General features: G+C 49.8%; 1 protein-coding gene across 1 annotated transcript in view; it reads right to left on the bottom strand.

The window, feature by feature from the left end:
* The window catches only part of FRMD6 (FERM domain containing 6), a 68,606-nt gene that overhangs the window by 6,812 nt on the left and 37,746 nt on the right, over nucleotides 1-24,048 (bottom strand). The window contains exons 3-10 of the mRNA XM_066640512.1: nucleotides 23,424-23,514; nucleotides 21,037-21,116; nucleotides 18,890-18,966; nucleotides 17,916-18,102; nucleotides 9,193-9,348; nucleotides 5,419-5,484; nucleotides 2,823-2,891; nucleotides 2,200-2,374 (exon numbers count right to left, since the gene is read on the bottom strand). Coding sequence (XP_066496609.1) covers nucleotides 2,200-2,374; nucleotides 2,823-2,891; nucleotides 5,419-5,484; nucleotides 9,193-9,348; nucleotides 17,916-18,102; nucleotides 18,890-18,966; nucleotides 21,037-21,116; nucleotides 23,424-23,514 — 901 coding nt within the window. The remainder of the gene's footprint in view (nucleotides 1-2,199; nucleotides 2,375-2,822; nucleotides 2,892-5,418; nucleotides 5,485-9,192; nucleotides 9,349-17,915; nucleotides 18,103-18,889; nucleotides 18,967-21,036; nucleotides 21,117-23,423; nucleotides 23,515-24,048) is intronic.

Raw genomic sequence — 24,048 nt, 5'->3', positions numbered from 1 at the left:
AGAGGGCCAGATGGGTGCAGCGCATCGCAGTTGGTGACTGGCAGCCATCTCCTTACTCACCGTTTTTACTACTGACATGGGAAAATGCCTTTTTGGGGGGGAAGATAGTTTTTTGCTGCCATGACCCACAGCAAGAGAGCCCAGACAGAAGGCGGCTGGCTGCCTGCAGAAGCCTTCCCCAGTGCCTCCGTTTCAGCTGGCATTTGAGATGATCCGAGAACGCTGGGCCCTCCCCTCCCTGTTGCTGCTGGAGCCCGACCCATAGCAAGAGGGTCTCGCTAAAAAAGGGGGTTCACTCATTATGGGAGCAGGTGTTGTATGCCTCCAAACTTGGCTCTAGGGGGTGCTGGACATCTAACATGGCCTGGCCAGCTCATAAGAGCATTCACAGAGATGCCCCTCTCTTCTGAGGTTGTCTCACTACCCTGTTGGGTCTAAGACATAAACAAAGGAGGGCTGGCTTCGCATTCCAGCCTGACGCATGCCAAGCCCACACCCTTCATGCACTTGGGGAGAAGCAGCTTTCCTCAGTTAAGATGCAAAAGCGTCAAGAATTGAAAAGAAGAAACAGAACATTCCGATGCTCAGTTCACCCACCTCCTGCTCCTCCATTTTACTGGATAAACTGGGGAAAGGTAACCTCTGTTGCTGCCACCACCCAATGCAACGGAACCCAGACCGAAAGGAGACTGCCTCAGGAAAGCCTCTCCCCTAGGTTGCCAGGCAGCCCCAAATCTACAGAATTCCCCTTAAACTCTGAGCCACGGCAGCCTGCTCTCTCAAGTGCATTGAGATTAGACAACTGAAAGGGCAAAAATACAAGAAAGGCTGCAAAATATCAAAGCAAGGATGTTAAAATGCAAGCGGCAAAGAAAGAAAACCCATCGGCTTCAGCGGTTCCCTTCCTCACCCTGCTTATTCATGGCGTTCTCTCTAAGCAGAATGGGCAGCTGAGCCCCCCTGCAGCACAAGTCTGTCTTGGCACCCAAAAGGTTCACTCCAGTAGAGAGAGTTAAGCCTTTCCCCTACTCTGCACCCCTCTCCACCGTTCATCACCCCAGGCACCTTTCTCCCAGCCCAATTCCAACAACATAAATAAGCTGTGCCGGGGCTCCCATTGAGAAGGCAAGAGAGGTGGTGGGTGGATGCTTAACCCACAGATTCTTGACCGGGGTAACCACACCTCTTGGGGGCAAGGGATTCCTTCTCTGAATGATTAAAAAAAATGCCACTGTTGATAGACTATCAACAGGGATTGAGGCATCGTCTTTCTAGTTATCCATATTGGATATCCATATATCTATTAGGATATCCATATCCAAACCAAGCTATTGACATCTTTGAAGTCCTACTGGTACCCAATAGGATTGGTGGTGATGATTTCTACAATCTGGTGAAGAGGGTCTGGGGACAATATTGGGCATATAATCCATTGGGGGTCTGTAATCCTAGAAAGGTTAAGAACCCCTTCCCTTAACCCTTTCTCTTCCTGTCATTTGTCCACTTCACCACCACCTTCACCAATCTACTCTTCCCATCCACAGGGGGAAGACACAAAGCATTTCCCCTGGAGAAAGACAAGCAGCTTAGGAGAAGACCTTGAAGTGAAAACCCTCCAAGGCAAGCTTGCTCTGTGCCCTGCCTGCTTCAGCCCTGAATGTGCACAGAGCTTTGGTTCCCAGACTTTTTAGCACCGGAACCCACTTTTTAAAAACACTCTGTTGGGACCCACCTAGGTTTACCAGACTTTTAAAAAAAGGAGATCTAGAAATGTATTTATTTATAAGTAATAGCAATAAGAAAAAGACTCTCAAACATTTATCTCTCTCTATTTACACATGCTGGCAAACTGCAGGAGATGAGCTCTTTGCAGGGTAAATAGCAGCTACAGGATCTGAATTCTGAATACCCTCAGGGCTTGAAGCAATTAGTTATTTGATCTTTCCATCACCCTTTGGCAACCCACCAAACACCAGGTTTCGACCCACCAGTGGGTCCCAACCCACAGTTTGGGAAACACTGCAAGGGCAAGACTGACTCACTTCCAGGTGACCAGGCCAGGATGAAGGAGGGGAACAGATTCCCCACAACCTGTGTCATGCCGTGAGCTACGCACAGACCAAGTGTTGTCAGCTCATAGTTTGCAGGCTCATTTGCAGGCCAAAGCAAGGAGAGTCCAGCCGAGAGAGGGGCTGCTACCTTCATTCTCCTCCAGTTTTCTGATCTGTCGCAGGACCGGCTGCAGGTTCATGTAGAGGCGGTGGCTGTTGCTCAAGAGCTGCAGAAGGTGCCGGGAGCGCAGGGGGCAGCCGGTGTAGTATGTGAGCTTGCGGGCAGATGGCAAGCCGTCAGGCAGGATCTCAAACCTCTTGCCCTGTGGGGATGAGGAAGGCACAGAAAAGTCAGCCAGCACATGGCCCTTTCCCAAAAAGGTAAGTTTGGGTCTCCTACCTGCACTCTGCCTCTTAGCCAGCGCTTCCTGAGCAAATTCCCAGTACATCCCCAGTTGTCAAACTCTGGCCAGTTCTCTCCATCCTTGCCCACTGCCTCTGACACAAATTACAAGCAGGCATTTAACTCTTCCTCCCTGCCTGCTTCACCCTTCAAGCCCTGGACCCAGTTTGCAATGCTGTTCTGCTATCTGAAGGGTAGCAGTTTTTATTTAAAAAATTTATAACCTGCTTTTCCAATGGCAAAGCAAATGCCTAAGGTAGCTTAGCAAAGAGACAGAACGCCCAGTTCTGCCCCAAGCCCCAGTCGGTTTTGTGCAATTCTGCTCAGGAGAACACAGAAGGGCCAACTTCAGATGCAGCTGAACTCACCACAAACACCAGCTTTCCTACATTGGTCCACGGGAAGTCGTACAGCAGCTGCCTCTCAGTGTTCACGTTCTGAAGGAGGTAAAAAAAAGAGACAGTGCCATTTGCTTGTGAACTCAGTTCGGCTGGAAGGAGTGCAGCTTCTGCACTAAACGCATACCAAGCACACTGAAGCCAACCACGCTGCCTGTCCAGGAACAGAAATGAGAACCTGGGCTTCAGGCTGAGGAGCGCAGCCATTTACATCTTGCTTTCCAACCCACAGACTTCTCCTTATGACAGGACTGCCAAGGTGCTTGTCTCACTGGGCTCTTCAGCTATGGTGCTGCCACAGAGTCATTCAGATTGCCAGTACACCTAGCCCTGCACTGCCCAAAACTGACCTCATTCCCTCACTTGCTACTCTAGATCAGGGGTAAGAACATAAGAACAGCCCCACTGGATCAGGCCATGGGCCCATCTAGTCCAGCTTCCTGTATCTCACAGCGGCCCACCAAATGCCCCAGGGAGCACACCAGATAACAAGAGACCTCATCCTGGTGCCCTCCCCTACATCTGGCATTCTGACATAACCCATTTCTAAAATCAGGAGGTTGCGCATACACATCATGGCTTGTACCCCGAAATGGATTTTTCCTCCAGAAACTTGTCCAATCTCCTTTTAAAGGCATCCAGGCCAGACGCCATCACCACATCCTGTGGCAAGGAGTTCCACAGACCAACCACACGCTGAGTAAAGAAATATTTTCTTTTGTCTGTTCTAACTCTCCCAACACTCAATTTTAGTGGATGTCCCCTGGTTCTGGTGTTATGTGAGAGTGTAAAGAGCATCTCCCTATCCACCCTGTCCATCCCCTGCATAATTTTCTATGTCTCAATCATGTTCCTCCTCAGGCGTCTCTTTTCTAGGCTGAAGAGGCCCAAACGCTGCAGCCTTTGGGTCTCCAGGGTCTCCAAATCCTGGCCTGGGGGCCAGATGTGGCCCGCGGCGAGCATCTATCTGGCCTATAGCCAGCCTCTGATCCCCCGAGTGCTCTGACCCAGTTGACCAAACAGAACCAGAGTTGTGCTTGTGGGGTGGGGGAATGGGGCTCCATTTCAGTGTATATTTCTTGGGCTGTGTTGGTACTTAGAGACATCCTGGACATTTGAGCCCATTCATTCATTTATTCATTCATCTAAGTTCCATCCCTAATGTATTTATTTAAATTTTATATTTAATTTTTTTTCTGGCCCTCGACACTGTGCCAGATATTTGATGTGGCCCTTCGGCCAAAAAGTTTAGAGACCCCTGCTCTAGACCGTTTGCCAGGTTCCACCTGGGCTATTCCTAGTCAAAGCATGTGCTACATCACTGAGCAACTGCCCCTCCCCTGGTAATCTGTCTGGGCAAACAAAAGCTCAAAGCTCAGGCAGCTGGCTGGCCACTGCCCATGCTTAGTTAACACCAGATTAAGTGACCAAGACAAACGGGATGCAGGGGGGAGGGGGAAGAGAGGGGTTTGTGGGTATCAGGAAATTGGAGAGGAAGCAGTGGAGAGACAAACAGAGATGCCTGTGTTGGCTCGGTCATGTCGTGAGAATGGATGATGGCTGGATCCCAAAGGATCTCCTCTATGGAGAACTCATGCAAGGAAAGCGCCCTACAGGTAGACCACAGCTGCGATACAAGGACATCTGCAAGAGGGATCTAAAGGCCTTAGGAGTGGACCTCAACAGGTGGAAAACCCTGGTCTCTGAGCGGCCCGCTTGGAGGCAGGCTGTGCAGCATGGCCTTTCCCAGTTTGAAGAGACACTTTGCCAACCGACTGAGGCAAAGAGGCAAAGAAGGAAGGCCCATAGCCAGGGAGACAGACCAGGGACAGACTGCACTTGCTCCCAGTGTGGAAGGGTTTGTCACTCCCGAATTAGCCTTTTCAGCCACACTAGACGCTGTTCCAGAACCACCTTTCAGAGCGCGATACCAGAGTCTTTCGAGACTGAAGGTTGCCAACAAATGACCAAGAGAACAGTTATCTGTGCAAGCTACTGTACAGAATTATAGTGAGGCTGCCATAGATATTTTGTTCAAATGAATAATTATCTTCTCTCTAGGATTAAGCTCAAGAGAAACTGGTTCTGCCTCTAGGCACCGGAAGTCAGCTGTGCACAGTGCAGACTGGTTTCTGTCAGTGACCTCATGAACCCACTTTCTCTTCCCCTTCCCTACAGCAAAAAATTAAATTGTAGGTGCATGGATTTAGCACACACATACAACTGAGCAGTCAATTTAAAAATTGGCAAGTGGAGCTTTAAAAAATGATATAAAGACAGACAGGCCACCTGAAGTGAGGGACAAGCTGGGACATGCAAGGAGAGACCTCAAGAGTTGGTGAAAATCACTGATAAGCATGTCAGTCAAATACATTGCAAAGAAAGTGGAGACTGTACTCACCCCATGGGAGACAGAACTCCACAATCTCCTTCTGAAGGTCCAGTTACATGCATCCTAAATAACCTCTCTCCACCTTATGTCCCTCATCACAGTGCTACACCCCAAAGACCAGGCATTCCTGAAGATGCTTGCTCCATGCAACACACACGTTTTTTAGTTACACACCTGAAATATCTGTATTCCTCGCGTGGTAATCCCGAGGGTCAGAGAAGCTTCGATTTCCTTCTTGTCCTATGAGAAGGGAATGCCACATGAAACCATTTCCTCACAAAGCCACTGTTCTACAGAGCCCATCAGAACACTAACAGTGGTTTGGACGGGCTGCTTGCAGGAGGGGCTGCTTCTCCCTTGCACCAGAACAGGACTGTGCCCACGTGAGCGAAGCATAAACCTGTGGCAGAGTGGATCACAGCAGCAGGTGTGGAACTGTGCTCTTGCCATACTTGCAGGGGAGGTGTGCATAAACCCTCCCAGGATGGTGGATTCTGCCCTATAAATGACCCACGTGGCCATTCACTAAGCTAGGCCTGCACCTGGTTTTGTAGTCCAGCTGAGTAAAGCTAGCCTGAAGGAGCATGTGCAGGGGACAAGGGAGAAAAGGGGTTAAGCACTCCATTGCTGCATACTTGCTGGCAAGCCCTGCCTATAATAGCAAAACATGGGGACGGGTAGAGCATTTTCCCTGTAATGTGCAGTTCTGAAGTCAGTCACAGGAGCAGTAAGGAAGCCCAGGGACCTCAAGAACTTGCATGGCCAGGGCCAGCTAGGCAGGCAGAGATCAGGGGTCTCAATGTGTGGATGAGACGGTGGTGTAGGGAGGAGGGGTTTAGATTTGTTAGGCACTGGGGAATGTTTTGGGACAAGCAGGGCCTGTACAGGAGGGACGGGCTTCACTTGAACCAGAATGGAACCAGACTGCTGGCGCATAACATTAAAAAGGTGGCAGAGCAGTGTTTAAACTGATCCCTGGGGGAAGGCCGACAGGAGCCGAGGGCCATCTGGTTCGGGACTCCTCATCCCTATGGAATGAAGATGGGGAGGTTAGAGAACAACAAGGCAGGAACATGGTAGGAGTAGGAATTGGGAGCGGAAACATGATGGGATGTGATAGCCCATCCAGCAAAATGAGAGACTGCAAGGATAAAGGAGAGAATAAGCAGCCCATCTTGGGGGACTTTGTATACAAGTGCTTTTATGCGAATGCCCGAAGTCTCCGAGCAAAGATGGGGGAACTGGAATGTCTGGTGACTCAGGAAAACATTGACATAGTGGGCATAACGGAAACCTGGTGGAATGCAGAGAACCATTGGGATACCACAATCCCGGACTATAAACTCTACAGGAGGGGCAGGGGTGGAGGGTGGCCATTTATGTTAAAGAAGGTGTGGAATCCAGCAAAGTAGAGATCGAAGGCGATCCAACACCATAGAATCACTGTGGGTTAAATTACCAGGTTCAAGGAGCGATGTAATAGTGGGGGCATGCTGTCGTCCTCCGGACCAGAAACCGGAAGGGAACTATGAAATGAGGAAACAGATCAGGGAGGTGTCGAGGAGGGACAGGGTTGTAATCATGGGGGACTTCAATTATCCTCACATTGACTGGGTCAATTTGTGTTCTGGTCACGAAAAAGAGACCAGATTTCTTGACATGCTAAATGACTGTGCCTTAGAGCAGCTAGTTATGGAGCCCACCAGAGGACAGGTGATTCTGGATTTAATAGTGTGCGGTACTCAGGACCTGGTTAGTTACTCAGTGTTACTCAATGTTACTAAGCCCTTGGGGAACAGTGATCATACTGCAATCCATTTCGACATGCACAACAGGGGAAGAATACCAGGCAAACTGTCACAAAAACCCTTGACTTCTGAAGAGCGGACTTCCCTCAGATGTGGAGGTGGTTAGAAGGAGGTTGAAAGGGAAGGCAAAGAGAGTCCAAACTCTCCAGCGTGCTGCTTAAAACAACAGTAATAGAGGCCCAGCAGAAGTGTATACCGCAAAGGAAGAATGGCTCCACTAAGTCCCGGAGGGTGCCCGCATGTCTAACGAGTCAAGTTAGAAAGGCCGTAAAGGCCAGACTGCAGGTTTAAATGCCCCCAGCTGGGGAAAAACTTTTTGCAAACAGCAAACAAGTACAGCAGCTCAAGGATGAAGCTACAACTTAGCATTCTCTTGGAAGTATAGTTTTCCATTTGCTGGGAGGTTAAGAAAGGAAAACAAGGTGAGGAAGCATTCAAGAGTGGTCCACCCCTCACAGTCTGCAGTGGTATGGTCCATTCTACCACCTCTTTTTGCTGGATGCCCATCTCTAGAGATGTAGGACTTATCTGGCAGGAAGCTGGGCTAACAGAGGCTGCAGCCAGGGTCTGCTCACAGAGCAAAGCTTAGTAACAACTATAAATGTTTCCCGAGTGAAAAGAAAAGCACGGTGGTTATTCTAAAGCCTCTGAAATGGCCTCCCACTGGAGTTAAGAACAGCTCCTTCCTTGCCGCTGATTCAAAGGCGGGTGAAGAATTTTTTTGTTTGGGTTGAGCTCTAGTTAATTTGTTCCCCTCCTGCTGTAGTTTTTCCCTTTAAATTGCTGTACCATCGTTTAATTCGGTTTTTGAATACTGATGGTTTTATATTGAGTTTTTAACTTGCAAATTGCCTTGAGGTCCTTTTCTGGGATTGCAAACTTCAGTAGTTTGAATGTACATCAGTGCCCTGACAGTGACACTGAACACAAGGGCATGAACATGCTGATGTGACGAGGCCCAACAGCAGAGCTGGTCCAGCCACAGCATTTTCTGGGGGCAGCAATATTTCCAAAGGTGCCAATCAGGCCAGCAGCACATGAGTAACAAATTCATCAAGGAAAAGCATTTGTTCATTAGGATAGCCCAATGAATATGTTTTTATCTGTGAAATTATGTTTTAATTTGTTTTATATGTTGTTAGCCGCCCTGGGTCCCTTTTTGGGAGAAGGGCGGGATAAAAATAAAGTTTTATTATTATTATTATTATTATTATTATTATTATTATTATTATTATGAAGCCTCCATGTTCAGTAGCAGTATACCTTTGCATATCCGTTGCTGGGGACAAGCAACAGGAGAGGGCTCTTGCCTCCTAGAGAGCATCTGGTTGGCCACTGCTAAGCAGAATGCTGACCCTGATGGACCCAGCAGGGCTTCTGTGCTCCTGCCCGAGTAGTATGGGTCAAGAACATGTGCAACCTGGTGGAGGAGGCTGGTGCGTGGTGCAAGGATAGAGCGCGTCCGTTCTCTGCAAAAGAGCTCACTGACACACTGCAAAGTCTTGGGAAGAACGTATTGGGGGGGCTTGTCCTGGAAGGAGCAAGACACCAGGAGTTTGTTCCCAAAGCGTCTAACCCTGGAAGCTTCGTGTGCAGCAAAAGCAGTGCTACTGCTGCTGGGGTGGGTGGGGCCCTTTTGCCCCTCCTGGACTGCCAGCACCTGCCTGACCGTGTCATGTTTGGACACTGGGCCTGGACAGAGCTCTTTGATCACAGAGAGCTGCCATTTAAGGTAGCCAATTATGTTGGGCCTTGCCCTGCCCCAAAGCCACCTCTGCTGAGCTACCATGCAGCCATCTACTCTGAATCACCACCTCCATTTAGAAGAAGCACTGAAAACATTTGCTCATGAAGCCAGAGCCTGCGCATCCCAGCTGCATGGAAACAGATCTGGTGCCAAGCTGTAGAGCAGTCTCTAAAATCCTGGCTGCCAGACCTCCCCCCCTCCCCACAAATGACATAAGAACATCTCCACTTCCGACGAGCGCCATAAAAAGCAGCAGTTTCCCTTTGCTAATACTGCCACACTATCCCATAGGGGATAACGAGTGGGAGACATCTCAAATTTGCATCTCCCAGCCAGAACTGCTCTGCAGCTGTTGCCTCTCATAAAGATGCCTTTGCTTACGCCACGCCATACCTTGTATAACCTGTAATAGTGCACAGCTACGTCGTCCAGCCGCACAGCCTCCTTGATGTACTTGAGATGGGCTTCGGAGGCGGTCAAGGCGCACTGGTCCTTGTGCATGATTGGACTGTGCTTCAAGATGTAGTCCTTCCCTCTCTTAGCAACCACCTGGCAAGAGAGGAGAGATGCACCGGATGTTAGTGTGGGACTGGAATGCCAATCGGCCAGCAGCTGACATTCCACTGTCATTTGATAGGATGCCAATCAATGGCTCAATCACCACCCAGCTAGGGTCCATATGTATCTGCAGCCTGTAAGAACATATGAACATAAGAACAGTCCCGCAGATCAGGCCACAGGCCTATCTAGTCCAGCTTCCTGTATCTCACAGCGGCCCACCAAATGCCCCAGGGAGCACACCTGATAACAAGAGACCTGCATCCTGGTGCCCTCGCTTGCATCTGACATAGCCCATTTCTAAAATCAGGAGGTTGCACATAGTTGCACATACCCATTATGGCTTGTAACCCGTAATGGATTTTTCCTCCAGAAACTTGTCCTGTAACGTTTGCATAATGTGTCAGTGGCAGGATTCTTTTTATTTGACCAAGATCCAGGTCTACAGAGCTTTCGTCCTGAGTACACTTCTGTACTGCAGCGAGTCATGGACTCTTCGCTCACAATAGGAGAGGAAACTGAACGCTTTCCACATGCGCTGTCTCCGACGCATTCTCGGCATCACCCGGCAGGACAAAGTTCCTAACAACACAGTCCTGGAACGTGCTGGAATCCCTAGCATGTATGCTCTGCTGAAACAAGAGACACCTGCATTGGCTCCGTCATGCGACCACACCTGCGATACAAGGACATCTGCAAGAGGGATCTGAAGGCCTTAGGGATGGACCTCAACAAGTGGGAAACCCTGGCCTCTGAGCGGCCCGCTTGGAAGCAGGCTGTGCAGCATGGCCTCTCCCAGTTTGAAGAGACACTTGACCAACAGACTGAGGCAAAGAGGCAAAGAAGGAAGGCCCATAGCCAGGGAGACAGACCAGGGACAGTCTGCACTTGCTCCCAGTGTGTGGAAGGGATTGTCACTCACGGATTGGACTTTTCAGCCACACTAGACGCTGTTCCAGAACCACCTTTCAGAGCGCGATACCATAGTCTATCGAGAGTGAAGGTTGCCAACTGACTATTATCAACTATTGCCAACTGAGCTATTATCCAATAGCTCAGGGCAAGCTTTGAATGTGGAAAGTCTCTGGTTCACTTCCTGGATCCTCCTGTCCAGTTAAAAAAGGAACTTGGCAAAGGGCTGGAAAAGGTCGCTTGATTTTTTTATGCCAATCAGTTCTTGATTTTGCTCATCCTGGAAGAGGCAAGGCCGCCAATGCCAACCCATCTACCTCACAGCCATCAGGACCTGAAACTTTGTTTTCAGATGGAAGTCGCACTTCTCAGGAAGCCAAGTTCTGTATCCAGTATCACAGTCTGTGTTTTCTGCACCCCCAAAGAGTTATAACAGTGCACACCAACACCATCCTTGTGACCAAATGCTCAACCATGGGATGCGAGCTTCTTCTGTGCTGCCTCTCTCCAAGAGACTCAAGACAGCCCAACAAAAAATATAATGCACTATAATGCGGCATCAGCAGAGAACAATGCACAATGCAGAGGGAAGCCTGCTACTCACTGCATTCTGCCACCTGCAATCCAACGGCACAAACCAAACTACAACAATATAAAAGGGATGGACAAAAGCCCAGAGAATGAGGACAGCCCTGCAGCCAAACTAGACACAACGAGAAAGGGGTTCAAGCTGCGTTGCCACCTTAGAGCTGTTGATTCCTTTTCAAAAATTAATCAAGAGCAGTGAATTGGGACTGTGATGCACAGCAAAGGGCATCAAACCTCTCGGTGCAGCTTTCTGGACAATATCATTTTCTTCCTGGAGCAAACAAGCTGGAGGACAGGGGCTGAGGAGGGAATTCCATGCTCAGAGAAAGCCCTCATCCTGGTAACACCCCACTTCCACAGGCAAGGGTGCCCACAAAAGGGCCACCACTGACCATTCGCAGCCTCCATTCACAGGGAAGCAGGCAGTCCTAGGCCACTTTGGGCTTTAGTTTCAAAACCAGCACGTGAGCCCAGGAACAACCTGGGAACCAACGAGGTTCCTTAAGAACCTGTGCAACGTAGTCAGAACAATACTTGGCTGCCATGCTCCGAACCAGCTGAAGTTTCTAAAGACCACGAGAGCACCCATTTGTTGCTGGGTCAACTTCAGGCTTTCCCAAGGTGGCCCCAAGAGCCTAGATACCTTAGGGGGGACCCCCACCCATGCTTTCCCTCCCCCTCGGATTGGCAGCACAGGCCTCGCCCCCAAAAACCCCTTTTGCAGAAGTCAGAACTCTGAGGGCGCAGCAGAGCAGGCCCTTTGACTGGCATCATAAGAACATAAGAACAGCCCCACTGGATCAGGCCAGAGGCCCATCTAGTCCAGCTTCCTGTATCTCACAGCGGCCCACCAAATGCCCCAGGGAGCACACCAGGTAACAAGAAGACCTGCAAGGCCTCCTGGGAATTGTAGTTAAGAACATAAGAACAGCCCCACTGGATCAGGCCATAGGCCCATCTAGTCCAGCTTCCTCTATCTCTCAATGGCCCACCAAATGCCCCAGGGAGCACACCAGATAACAAGAGACCTGCAAGGCCTCCTGGGAATTGTAGTTAAGAACATAAGAACAGCCCCACTGGATCAGGCCATAGGCCCATCTAGTCCAGCTTCCTCTATCTCTCAATGGCCCACCAAATGCCCCAGGGAGCACACCAGATAACAAGAGACCTGCAAGGCTTGCTGGGAATTGTAGTTAAGAACATAAGAACAGCCCCACTGGATCAGGCCATAGGCCCATCTAGTCCAGCTTCCTGTATCTCACAGCGGCCCACCAAATGCCCCAGGGAGCACACCAGACAACAAGAGACCTGCAAGGCTTCCTAGGAATTGTAGATAAGAACATAAGAACAGCCCCACTGGATCAGGCCAGAGGCCCATCTAGTCCAGCTTCCTGTGGCTCACAGCAGCCCACCAAATGCCCCAGGGAGCACACCAGACAACAAGAGACCTCTGCTGTCCTCCCCAGAGAGCTCCTTTGTACAGGAAGTGTGCTGCGCTCCATCTTGGAATGCTCCTTGCTGGCAAGTCAAAACTTTTTACATAGGAAAACTTCTTAAACCGATATAGCAGGATGGCTGAGTGGAGCTTGAATTGAAACATTTAACTGCAGCTGGGTTTAAACTGCTGCTTGTTATATATGTTTTATTTTGACAAAATCGGCTGCTTTAATTCTTGGTCATGACTTTTTTTATCCTGTTTTTCTTCCCTCCAAGGAAGGGCCCCCATATGGCCCCTTCTTCATTATATTCTGTCAACTGCCCTGCAAGGTGAGGGTGATGCGGAGCCCTGCACTTCAGGGCTGAGTGCAGGTTTGGACCGCCAACTTTGGGTGTTTGTTTTTGTTATGAGATACAACATATAAGTTTTACAACAAATATTCACAATTCTCCAGCAATATTAATTTTTGATATCTTACTCTGCATGCGTTTCCATAATGTATTCTCAGGGTGCAATCTGCTTTTTCTCTGCATAAGATTTGGATTTTTGCAAAAGTGGTAGTGGAAGTAAGAGAAATCCGGTGGCGTAGCTGGAGGGGGGAGCACTCAGCCTGGCGGCGGGGGGGGGAAACGGAGCCAGGAATGGCTCCGACGGGAGGGGCCGCTTGTCCACCCTGCTGAGGCTCCCTGCCAGGCTGAGTGCTCCACCCCCCTCCAGCTATGCCACTGGAGAAATTCAATCCCATTCTGCACCACTTCCCTCCTCTTCTGTGGTCCCGTGTCCCACGCTGCTCAGAGACAGGAGAGGCTCTTGCAGCCCAAATCCTAAATGTGGGAAGCATTTCAACTGTGCTTCCATCCAGCCTGCTGTCCACTGGGTTGAAGAAGTTAGGATGATGCTGACGTGCTCACCAGACAGCGTTTTGGCTCTACAATGTTTCAGTGTTTGCGTAACGCTACCTGAAGTCTGAGGCTTTTTACACACACACACACAATGTTAAAACACTCCTGGGAAGAGGGGCTTAAAATGGAAACAGTGACTCAACATTGCTGCGAGCATCTAATCCTCTTACCTGGCAAGTTCGCACTGAGGGTTATCTTGGGAACTTGCAGAACATACAGCAGGAGCTCGAAACAGGTCAGTCATATCCACAAAAAAAGCCACCCTTTTGCTGTAGCCACACCTGAAGGAAGCCCTCAAAGCACACATGGCACTGCCTGATCCTGAGCCAGGCCACTGGTTTATCTGGCTTGGCCTAACCTGCACTGACTGACAGAGGCTTTCCAAGGCCTTAGGCCAGCGTTTTTCAACCGCTGTGCCACGCTGCACTAGTGTGCCGCGAGGCTGCCTCAGGTGTGCCACAAGATCAGAGCAGACAGGCAGCAGCCACGCACGCGGGAGAAGCGGTTGCTTTGAGCCTTGCGCACAGCAGAAGGAAAAGGAGCAGGCAGCCAGCCAGCGAAAGGGCTGGTCGAGGCTGCTTTGCTCCTGCTCTTCAGGGAGAGGAAGGCTGCAACCTGATCCTGATTTACCTGGGAGGAAGCCCCATTGACTATTATGGGGCTTACTTCCGAGCAGACACACCTAAGATTGGGTATTAAGTCCTTGCCTCCTCTGCGTGCTGATTGGGTGACCAGAGAAGCTTGGAGGAGTGAGTGGAGTGAGTCAGAAGCAGGCAAGCAGGTGTGAAGTGAGTGAGTCTGCTGAGGCCACCAGCCTAAGAACTGGCTGGCTCAAAGGGTCCTGGAGAGTCCCTTTTCCTGGCCACAGTTTGCCTGCAACTCCCCAAAGCGACCCTTCCTGCATTGCCTTTAGGGGAAAGGCACTGGGCCCCAATTCTCTCCATACGTACCTGGGAGTAAGCCCCATTGACTATAATGGGGCTTACTTCTGAGCAGACATGCCTAGGATTGGGCTTTTGGTCACACTTGTTTTTTCTTAAATACAGGAGCAGGCAATTGGCACTTCTCCCCACCCCACACCCTCCCACAGGCACTTGACCCCCCCAATCTCATACTTGCAGTCAGCCCCTCTCTTCCTGTCCCTCCCTTCACTCCTCCGCACCTTCCAAAGGTTCAGAATCACTTGCTTCAAGTTCTCTCTTCCCCCCACTCCAGCTGAATCCTGCAGTTGTCTCACTCATGTCTCTTCATTGCCCCTCACCCCACAGCTCTCCTATGCGCTCAGTCTGACCTCTTTGCCAGCACTTTCTCGCATAACACTTTAATTACATTTTTCATCCTTTTCACAATCACCTATCCTTTCCTCTCCAAGCTTCTTGTGAGTTTCTTTGTCATGTAATAATATAATTGTATTCATTATATTAACAATTAATTGTAATGTAGTGATTTAATGTAAGTAAAAAAAACTGGCAGTGTGCCCTGACAATTTTAGTGCCTTGTTGGTGTGCCCTGAGCTGAAAAAGGTTGAAAATGGCTGCCTTGGACAGAGGTCCTACTGAAGAACCTTTTAACTGAAGAAGACACAGATCAAACCTGGAGCCTTCTGCAAGCAAGGCACTGTCTTTTTCACAAATGTATGGTTCAGGGAGCAATGTCTGCCAAATATCCCTTGTTATCAGACTTTGAAAATAAAGGCTGTATGTGCATTCATTTTTCTGAAGCAGAGGACCATGAAAGGGAAAGAGAGAGAGAGAGAGAGAGAGAGAGAGAGAGAGAGAGAGAGAGAGAGAGAGAGGTCAGTGTGCTGCATCCTTCTAAGAAATAAATGCAGGTGAATCAGCTGAGAGAGAGAGGGTTAAGAAGGATTCTCCAGTCAGTGGTAGCAAAGGCAGAGCAGTGAGCAGAAGCTCTTCCATTCGGCCCCAGCAGAAAGTGAGAAAAACCACAAGCTAGAGCAGGGGTGTCCAGAGTTTATGGCAGGAGGGCCACATCGTCTCTCTGATACTGTGTCGGGGGCTGGGGGAAAATAGAATTAATTTACATTTAAAATCTGAATAAATTTACATAAGTTTACATAAATGAATATATTAAAGATGGACTTATATGAATGAATGAAGGTCTTGCAATAGCTCAAGGCCTATAAAAGGCCTTGCACAAAGCAAGGCTGGCCTTTCCTTTGCTGCTGCTACTGCATCACAGACGTGAAACAACAAGCAGTGGAGGGAGCCCTCATCCCACAGCTCTCGCGAAAGGTCAAACAGTCGCCCTCAAGCTGAAAGCAGTTGCGTCGGGCCAGTGTGGGCTCCAACAAATCTCCAGAGGGCCAGAGGCTCATTGGAGACTGGGGGCTCCCTGAAATCCGCATTGAGAGGCCTCGAGGGCTGCAAGTGCCCCCAGGGCCGGGGTTTGGGCACCCCTGAGCTAGAGGAAGAGCCGGAGCAGAGAAGCATGGTTTGAGTTCCTCTTGAGCCTAGAAGAGTCCACAGACAAGGCTCTGCATGTGGGACTGGACAAAGGCTACACAAAGAACAGTATCTGCACATGAACACACAGGCAAGCATTATGTGCTGCCCTGAGTGCTCTGGTTTCAGGGAGGGGGCTTTCCCTGTCCCACCTGGAGAAGCTGCACCCAACGAAGCAGCCGCTCTGCCACCGATGACAAACACCCTTCTCGCGATAAGCAATGAACCGGTTAACTGCTTGCTCCCTTCCCTGCCCCCACTCCACGTTTCCTTGTCACAGGCAAGAGAGATGAATGTCTCAGTCATGCATTCCCCCATGACATCACCTTCTTTTTATAACCATATCTATTCTGGGGAACCCCACAGCTGCATTGATAACCATTTGGACTGAAGGACCTCCAGCCACACACACCCCACAATGTGAAAGAGACCCAGCACAAGTGTCCCACAGGCAAATGCCCCCCTGGGGGGGGGGGGAGGAAAAGCCAAACCAAGGCAGCTCTCAGCTCCTGCTGCCCAACTTGTACCTCAAAGCCAGCACTCTTCTACTAGGTGCACAATCTCTTCCTCCCTGACCTCTAGAGCCCAGTTCACCCAATTTCCCAGAAAGCACTTGCCTGGCATCAGGGACCAGGAACTGCCCACACCCACCCATCTGCCCTGAGAATGCCTGGTGCAGTTTCCTGTTGGCAGCCATCTTGCAGGTACGAAGGGAAACAAGACCTAAGAATCTGGAGGAAAAAGTGGGATGAATGAAGGAGACCAGCCTGCCTTTTAAGATCTGCAGTTCAAGCCTTAACCAGCCCAACTGGAAACACTGGAAACCCAACCTCGCCTTTTGCCCAATGGCCTAGTTTGCCACCATCACCCCCTCTGCAGTATTACTGGTTAGGCATTCACTGGCCTTTGCAGTTCTTGCACAAGCCTTTAGTCCAAGGACATCATCAGCTACTGGCAGTTGCTATTGCCTGCAGTGCTAAGCAAGTGGTGTCAGTCACAGGAAGCCTTTTGGTGAGGTCAGTGATGGTGGACCAGTTTGCCTGAAAGTCAACTGTACAACCACAAGTAAACGTTCCGCCTCAGGGTATGGTCCCAAGAATGTGTTGGGTGTGCACTGTCGGCTCCTGGGGAAATACAATGAACCCTGGCCAACACCATGACACAAAGCGAATGTGCAACTAACTCTGGGCCCACTTCCCAGAAGCCTTTGCAACACACCAGGGTTCCTGAGTAGATGAGTCAATGTGGGAAGGGTTCTTGAAGTAAGGATATTTGGATGCCAATTCTAGATCAAGCATCCAGGCCCTCTGACTGGGCTCCTGGGTCTGGTCTGCCTGCCAAACAGGGCTTACGTCATCCTGTCGATAGGTGGTTGAGTTAATAACCCCCCCCCCCCAAAGCTTTTCCGGCCATTGGGACAGCTGCTGCAAATGCCACTATAATTCATAAAAATGCCGAACTGCATCAAAATCACCTCCCAAAAAGCACAAATCAACACATCCCCCCACTTCACAAAAAGCTCAAAAGAGGTCAGAGATGCAGCAGCCAAGTTTCCAAAAGAAAATCCAACCTGCCCCCAGCCCGGCTGGAAAGCCCCTTTGTCACCCTCTGCATTTTTGCCAGCTGACAGAAACACCCGCCCAGCCAGACTCTGACAGGATGCCTGCCGTCTGGCGTGGCTCAGAGCAAGGCTGCTCTGGATAGCGCTGGCAACGCAGGATTATGGCTGGTGCGCAGGCACTGCAGAGGACATCAATGCTGGGTGTGGTTGGTCTGTGGAACTCCTTGCCAAAGGAAGTGGTGACGGCATCTGGCCTGGATGCCTTTAAAAGGGGATTGGACACGTTTCTGGAGGAAAAATCCTTTATGGGTTACAAGCCATGATGTGTATGTGCAACCTCCTGATTTTAGAAATGGGCTATGTCAGATGGAAGGGAGGGCACCAGGATGAGGTCTCTTGTTATCTGGTGTGCTCCCTGGGGCATTTGGTGGGCCGCTGTGAGATCCAGGAAGCTGGACTAGATGGGCCTGTGGCCTGATCCAGTGGGGCTGTTCTTATGTTCTTAACTACAATTCCCAGGAAGCCTTGCAGGTCTCTTGTGATCTGGTGTGCTCCCTGGGGCATTTGGTGGGCCGCTGTGAGATCCAGGAAGCTGGACTAGATGGGCCTATGGCCTGGTCCAGTGGGGCTATTCTTATGTTCTTATAATGATGCGGCCTCAGGAAGGACGAGGCGGCCACAGGGAGGTCTCCTACCCAAGCTGGGAAGTAGGATCCGGGCTCAAAGTATTTCCCGTAGTGCTTGTTCCTCTTGAAGTTGCCCAAGTCGGCCTGCAGCGCAAAGGCTGCCAGCAGGAAGTAGGCCTCTTCGCGCAGCAGGCACTGGGAGCGCAGGACTTGTTTCCGCAGGTGCCAGTAGTAGTAGTAGCGGGCCGTTCGGTCACTGAGAAGAGGAGGGGGGAGAAACAAAATGAAGTTAACAAACCTTCAGGGCAGGGTGTGAGTCAGCTAAAAAAACAGAGGCCTGGAACCTAGAATTTGCTAGGGGTGGGTGGGGAGGGGACGACTCCCTCACCTGGCCACATTTTGGCTGCAAACGCTCCTGTGTAATCAAGCTGACTCCGCTGTAATTGCATGTTAAAAATGGTATTTAGGGTCCAACCAGACTAGACATTACATGGGATGCATAATGTGACCTTGTGGTTTGCATTTGGCTTTTTGGAAACAGCGCCCCGAGGCCAAGATGGGGTGAAACTGCAAGGGAAGGAGGAGGCTCAAGCATCTGCCCCACTGCAGTGTCCCAATTCCCCACAGGCTACTTCAACTGGGCAAAAAACTTGCACTGGCTTTCACTGGGCAGTTCTCCTTCCCATTAAAACACCCTGCAGATGGTGTGGCTCAGAACCATGGAGAGGACAGAGTCCTAAAGCCTTCTCCCCACACCCCCCAGCCTCTGCTTTGCTCTTGTGGCCTGGAATGGCTCTGAAGGGGGGGGGGGGCGCTTGCACACCATTGTGAGGCTCCCTGCAAAACGTTGCATCCCCTCTGGCTATGCCACTGATCTAACAACTCAAGTGATAACTACTCATTATCTTACAAGGTCCTCTTGGCTGAGGATTTGGCCAAGGGCAACCAAGGCTTGGACAAATGGCATGCCCGTGCATCAATCCCCTTCTCCCCCCTGCACATATGTAAGCCAGATATCTAGACCCCCCACCCCTCAAACCTACTTGATCAGGCGGCCGTTTTCCACATAGTACTGCACTCGGAAGTGAATGATCATTGGAGGACCAAACTGGTCGATGCCCTGCAACCAAAAAGAGAGACAGAGAAAAGATTCAGTCTTCTATTATTATTATTTTATTAATTTATACCCCGCCTTTTTGCCCAACGGGCACACAAGGCGGCTTACAACACCTTAAAAATACAACATTAAAAAACAATTTACAATAATTAAAAAAATCTAAAAACAAACAAACCCCGTGGATTTTCATATAAAAAGCAAGAACACCAGCCAGCCTGTCAACAATTAAAAGCTTTATGAAATAAAAAGGTCTTCAGTTCACGCCGAAACGTTAGCAACGAGGGAGCAGTTCTCAGTTCTAAGGGAAGGGTATTCCACAGTTTGGGGGCCACCACCGAGAAGGCCCTCTTCCTGGCCGCCGCCCCTCTCACATCTCTTAGTGTGCATGAGCAAGGGTGGGAAAGGAGGCACTCTTTCAGAAGAAGAGAATATCAGACATGCTTCATTACAGTGGACACGCTCAATTTTCCTTTACCCAACAGCATCTATGAAGCCCTCTGCCCCAATCCAGCTCAGAACCAAGGCAGAGGCAAAAGGTTACAGCCCCCTCTCCCATTTAAGGCAAGGTGAGTCAAGCCTGTGGAACTACTGATTTGCTGAAGGACCAGGGATGGGTGATGCAGGAGGGAAGGGTGCTGGGAATGGGCTGCTGGATATCCTAATCCAGGAGACTCCTTCTCACCACCCCATCTTGGTTGGCAACCTTCAGTCTTGAAAGACTATGGTGTAAGCCTACAGCACCCGGTATTCCCAGGCGGTCTCCCATCCAAGTACTAACCAGGCCTGATCCTGCTTAGCTTCCGAGATCGGGCATGTGCAGGGTAACAGTGTGCTGTCATAACACCTTTTACAGAAAGATCTGTCTGAGTCTGCTACAAGTAGACATCAGACTAGGTGAATTAATCCACTAGGGCTGCACTTTTGTCCCTATGACTTTCACTGGAGGAGCAGAAGAAGCCCCATCAGGAAAGAATGCAACAGTGCTCTTCTGAGCTTGGAAAAGAGTCTCAAGGGCACAAAATCATGGGCCACACAGGTTTTCCACTACGGGTTCCGCATCCACTGTAAAGTCCATTTGAAAAGATTCACTTCAGATGCCATCCTGATCAGTGCCTTTTAGTTTTTCATTAGCAGAAAGCCAGACGTGACCTTCTGCTATTTTGACCCACTGCCCATCTGTCTGGGGATGCTCGCAGGAGGCAGAGCTGACACTGGTGGCCAAAGCTGACTCCCGGAGGTCCTCAAAAGGCAATTTCCTGAGACATCCTCCACCCAACTGCAATTTGTCTCGAGTTTCAACATCAAATCAGCCCTGAAGGTGAAAGATGCTGTATATTTCAGAAGCGCCCGAATCAATTTGTGGCTTCCAATCCCTTCTTCTTTAGAGGGATAGTATGTGGATTTTTTTAAAAGGAATTGCAATTGGTTACAGATGATTTAGCTTTTAATTATAGCTCCTTTGCTCCAAGCTGACATCTTCATTTACAGCTATCACACAGCCTTCAAAAGACTGCCTAGAAGATATAACTGAAGATATAGCTTACTTCTTCCAGATTAACCCTGGTTTCAGGAAGCCAATCAAAATGGATTTCTCCTCCTGCAAGCACCATTTCCGAGATACATTGAAGGCCCCTTCCCAACTCACCACCACCAGATAGAGGAGGAAGGACGACAATCCCCAAGCTGAGTGCCACAACCAACAGCACTTCTATCTAGTCTGGGTTAAGCTTCAGCTTGCTCCCCCTCACCCAGTCTACAACTGCCACTGGAGGCTGGTTCAGAACTTCCACAAAGATGGAAACAGGAGATGGAGCTGGGTGCCACCTGCATAGTGCGGACACCCAAGCCCAAAGCAAGTTAGTTTGGAAGAGAGATCATTTTAATAAGTGAACAGGTTGTTGATCAATCAACAAAAAGATGCATTAATCTTCAGACAGCCTTGGGCCGAGTTCAGCAGAGGACACATTGTGAAGCAAGAAAGAAGTTACAGGAGCTTCAAATAAATTATGCCAGGGGGAGGAACAACTGCCTGTCCCCTGAACCAGAGAGGAGCAGCTACAGGGCTGCTCCTACCTTGCTTGCCTCCTTCTTCCATTCTTTTGGGCAGTACTTGCAGAGCTTCTGAGATAATTCCATATACACATGTTCATTGTCTGCAGTGAAATGAAAAAAAGTCTGGATTAGACAGTGAGCTGTTCCGGCATTCCTCTGAAAACAGTAACAATTCTAAAACTGTGGCTACAGGGAGCAACTTTTTAGAAGGGCCATTGTCAATGTGAAACTTTCTGCTGTAACGAAAATTCCCCCACAAGTTCATCTTTAGGAAACCACACTTATTTTTAAAAGTATAGGCATGCCCCCGTATCCAAGGGGGTTCCAGAACCCCCGGGTTAAGTGAAACTGTGGATACAGGCAAATGCCTAGCCCCCCCACCCACTGGAGCTGAAGGGAACTCAGCTTCCCTTACCTCTGGAGGATCTTCTGAGCTCAGCAGAGGCTGCAGATGTCCAACGGTGGCCTTTGTTGAGCTCAGACCAAGCTCAATGGTGAAAAAGATATCACATCCAGAAGTGACCTTTTCACTGTTGGGCTCAGTCTGAGCCTGGCAGAGGCCACAGACCGCCAGACTGTCCGTGGGTGGCCTCTGCTGGGCTCAGAGGACTCCCTAGGCTCCCTAGGTGGTGTGCATTCAGGATGCACGGGGGAACGGACCCAATCTGTGGATAAATGAATCTGCAGATACAGGATCCACAGCTATGGGGCTCCCTGTAGTATTTTATCCAGTTTAATCATTTTGCTCACTTAAAACAACAGAATGCTCGTAATTAGCACGTTTTACAGGCTCCGGATGCAAACAGCGTAAGAATACAAAACACAGACAAAAGGCCGACATCCCATTCTCTCAACCTGAAGCTTTGCACCGAGACCCAGAGCAACGGTATGCAGCCAAGACTCATACCCACGGACAGGAGACTAGGAGTGCCCCACTGGCTGCTGCCTTTCCATCCCTCAAATTCTACCTGCCCCTCCCACATTCAGAGCCAACCAATGGCACATTCATGCTAATACTAGTTAGTGCAAATATCGTTTGCTAACCACTCAACTGTGGCAGAAATGTGTAGTCTGAGTTAGTCACATTTCGCAAAAATGCTAGCGCTACCCTCATGCTACACCACCACCAAACTCTGCATTCAAGGTTTGCACTGACAATCTGGCTAATAAGCTCAAAACCCCATAGCCGTGGTTCGAAGCAGCTCAAACTACAGTTTGGAATGCCCCATGTACCGTTAGGGGACAGACATGGGGCCTCAGTGCAGAGCTTTGGTCCGGAGCTCCCAGCAACCTGGCACCAGCACAACTTTGCTGGCATTGCCCTGAACCGACATCAGAGTGAGGACAGAAGTAAGCAAGCAACATTTTCTTTCTGGACAGGACGCAACTTGCCCTCACCCAAAGACACTGAGAAATGGGGGGGGGGGGATATTAACTACTGCTTGCAGCAGCTGGAGTGAAAACATCACTCTGCATTTTCTTCCGGAACTGCTGAAATTCCCCCCCTTCTCCCAACATTGCAGCCTGCAAACACATCCCATTAGAGACCAGCTGCATAGCTAAGAGCTAACCAGGGGCCACAAACACACTGGGCCAGACCAGGTTGTAATGGAAGATCGGAAGATCATCAGGTGGATGATGTGGTGTTGACAGCGATTCCATGTTTTGACAGCTCTGGGCAGGGCAGGGCTGGCTCCACAGCCGTAATCAATCAAGGCCAATGGAGACGCTGATGGACACCTGAGCTTCATTTGACCTTGATGGGACTTTGAATGGACATGGACTGAAGAGATGGCTCACCTGAGCCTAATTTGGACTTAACAAGGGGCTAGCAAGGTAGCTCCCAGCTGAGCTGCATTTTGGATTATGAGACATCCAAGGATAAAAGGCAGCTTCAGAAGGACCAAAGGCTACCCTGACCCAGAGGGAGACGCCACCTGATCCAGAGGAGACCTGACCTTGGACTGTGACCTGGCATATCGTTTCTGGACTCTGCTTTGGCAATCTGCACTTATTGGACTGGAACTGGACTTTGACTTTTGCCTGCTGCACTTGTGAGTTTAACAAGGGAAGCTAATTAGCCTTAAGCGGGCACAAGGCCCAGTGGGGAGGAGCTGTGGCAAGACACAGGCATAGTGGGACCTACTGCAGGCAAATCCAGTGCCCCTCATTAAGCAGCAGCCCCTCCCCACAGTTTGGCTTTAAGCCTGAACCAACTGACTGGTGCCTGCTGAATGCTTCATCACCACATTAGAGACCACCACTCAAGAGCACACTGTGGCAGGCCTGTAATGCCAAACCACCGCTGGGCAAACAGGCACATCCATCCAGAATCCCCAAAATACAAGAGGGTGCAGCTGCCAAGCACGGCAGGGCCGAAGCTGGGAGTGGCTCCCTGGGACACTCACTCTGTATGACGCTGAGTCCAAAGAGATGGCAGTCCTTCAGTCGTAGCAAGTCACACACCTGGACCAGTAACTCATGGCACAATATTTTAACCTGCAGAAGAAGGTGGAAAACAGAAGAGGCAATAAACAGATCGCCGTTAAAGAAAGAGATTTCTTTACCCAGCATCCAATTAACCTGTGGAACTCCTTGCCACAGGACACTGTGATGGCACCTGGCCTCAATGCCCTAAAAAGGGAATTGAACACATTTATGGAAGAAAAGTTCATCATGGGTTACAAGCCATGATGACTGTACACAACCTCCTATCTCTGAACACCAGGTGAAAGAAGTGGAACCAGGAGTTCTTGGACCCAGGGCTGTCCTCTTCTGTTACAAACTTGCTCAGGTATGCCATTCAACTAGAGGAGTCTTACTGAAGATTCCTCTGTCACTTGAGGAAAAGTGGGCAGATATAACAGATGGCGCCTTCAGCACCTGGGTCGTGGCACACCCTCCCCAAACAGGCTGGCCTGTCTGCCTTGCTGTTGGTTTTTTGGGATGTAGCCAAGACTTGGCTTTGGGGAAAAACTCTTTGGGTCTGTAGACCCAAAATGTAGACCAATGTGGTCGTATTTTTGCTGATAC

The sequence above is a fragment of the Tiliqua scincoides genome, chromosome 1, assembly GCF_035046505.1.
Source record: "Tiliqua scincoides isolate rTilSci1 chromosome 1, rTilSci1.hap2, whole genome shotgun sequence".
NCBI lineage: Eukaryota > Metazoa > Chordata > Lepidosauria > Squamata > Scincidae > Tiliqua > Tiliqua scincoides.
The sequence above is the reverse complement of the archived record's forward strand: the minus strand, read 5'-3'. Positions and strand labels throughout refer to the sequence as shown.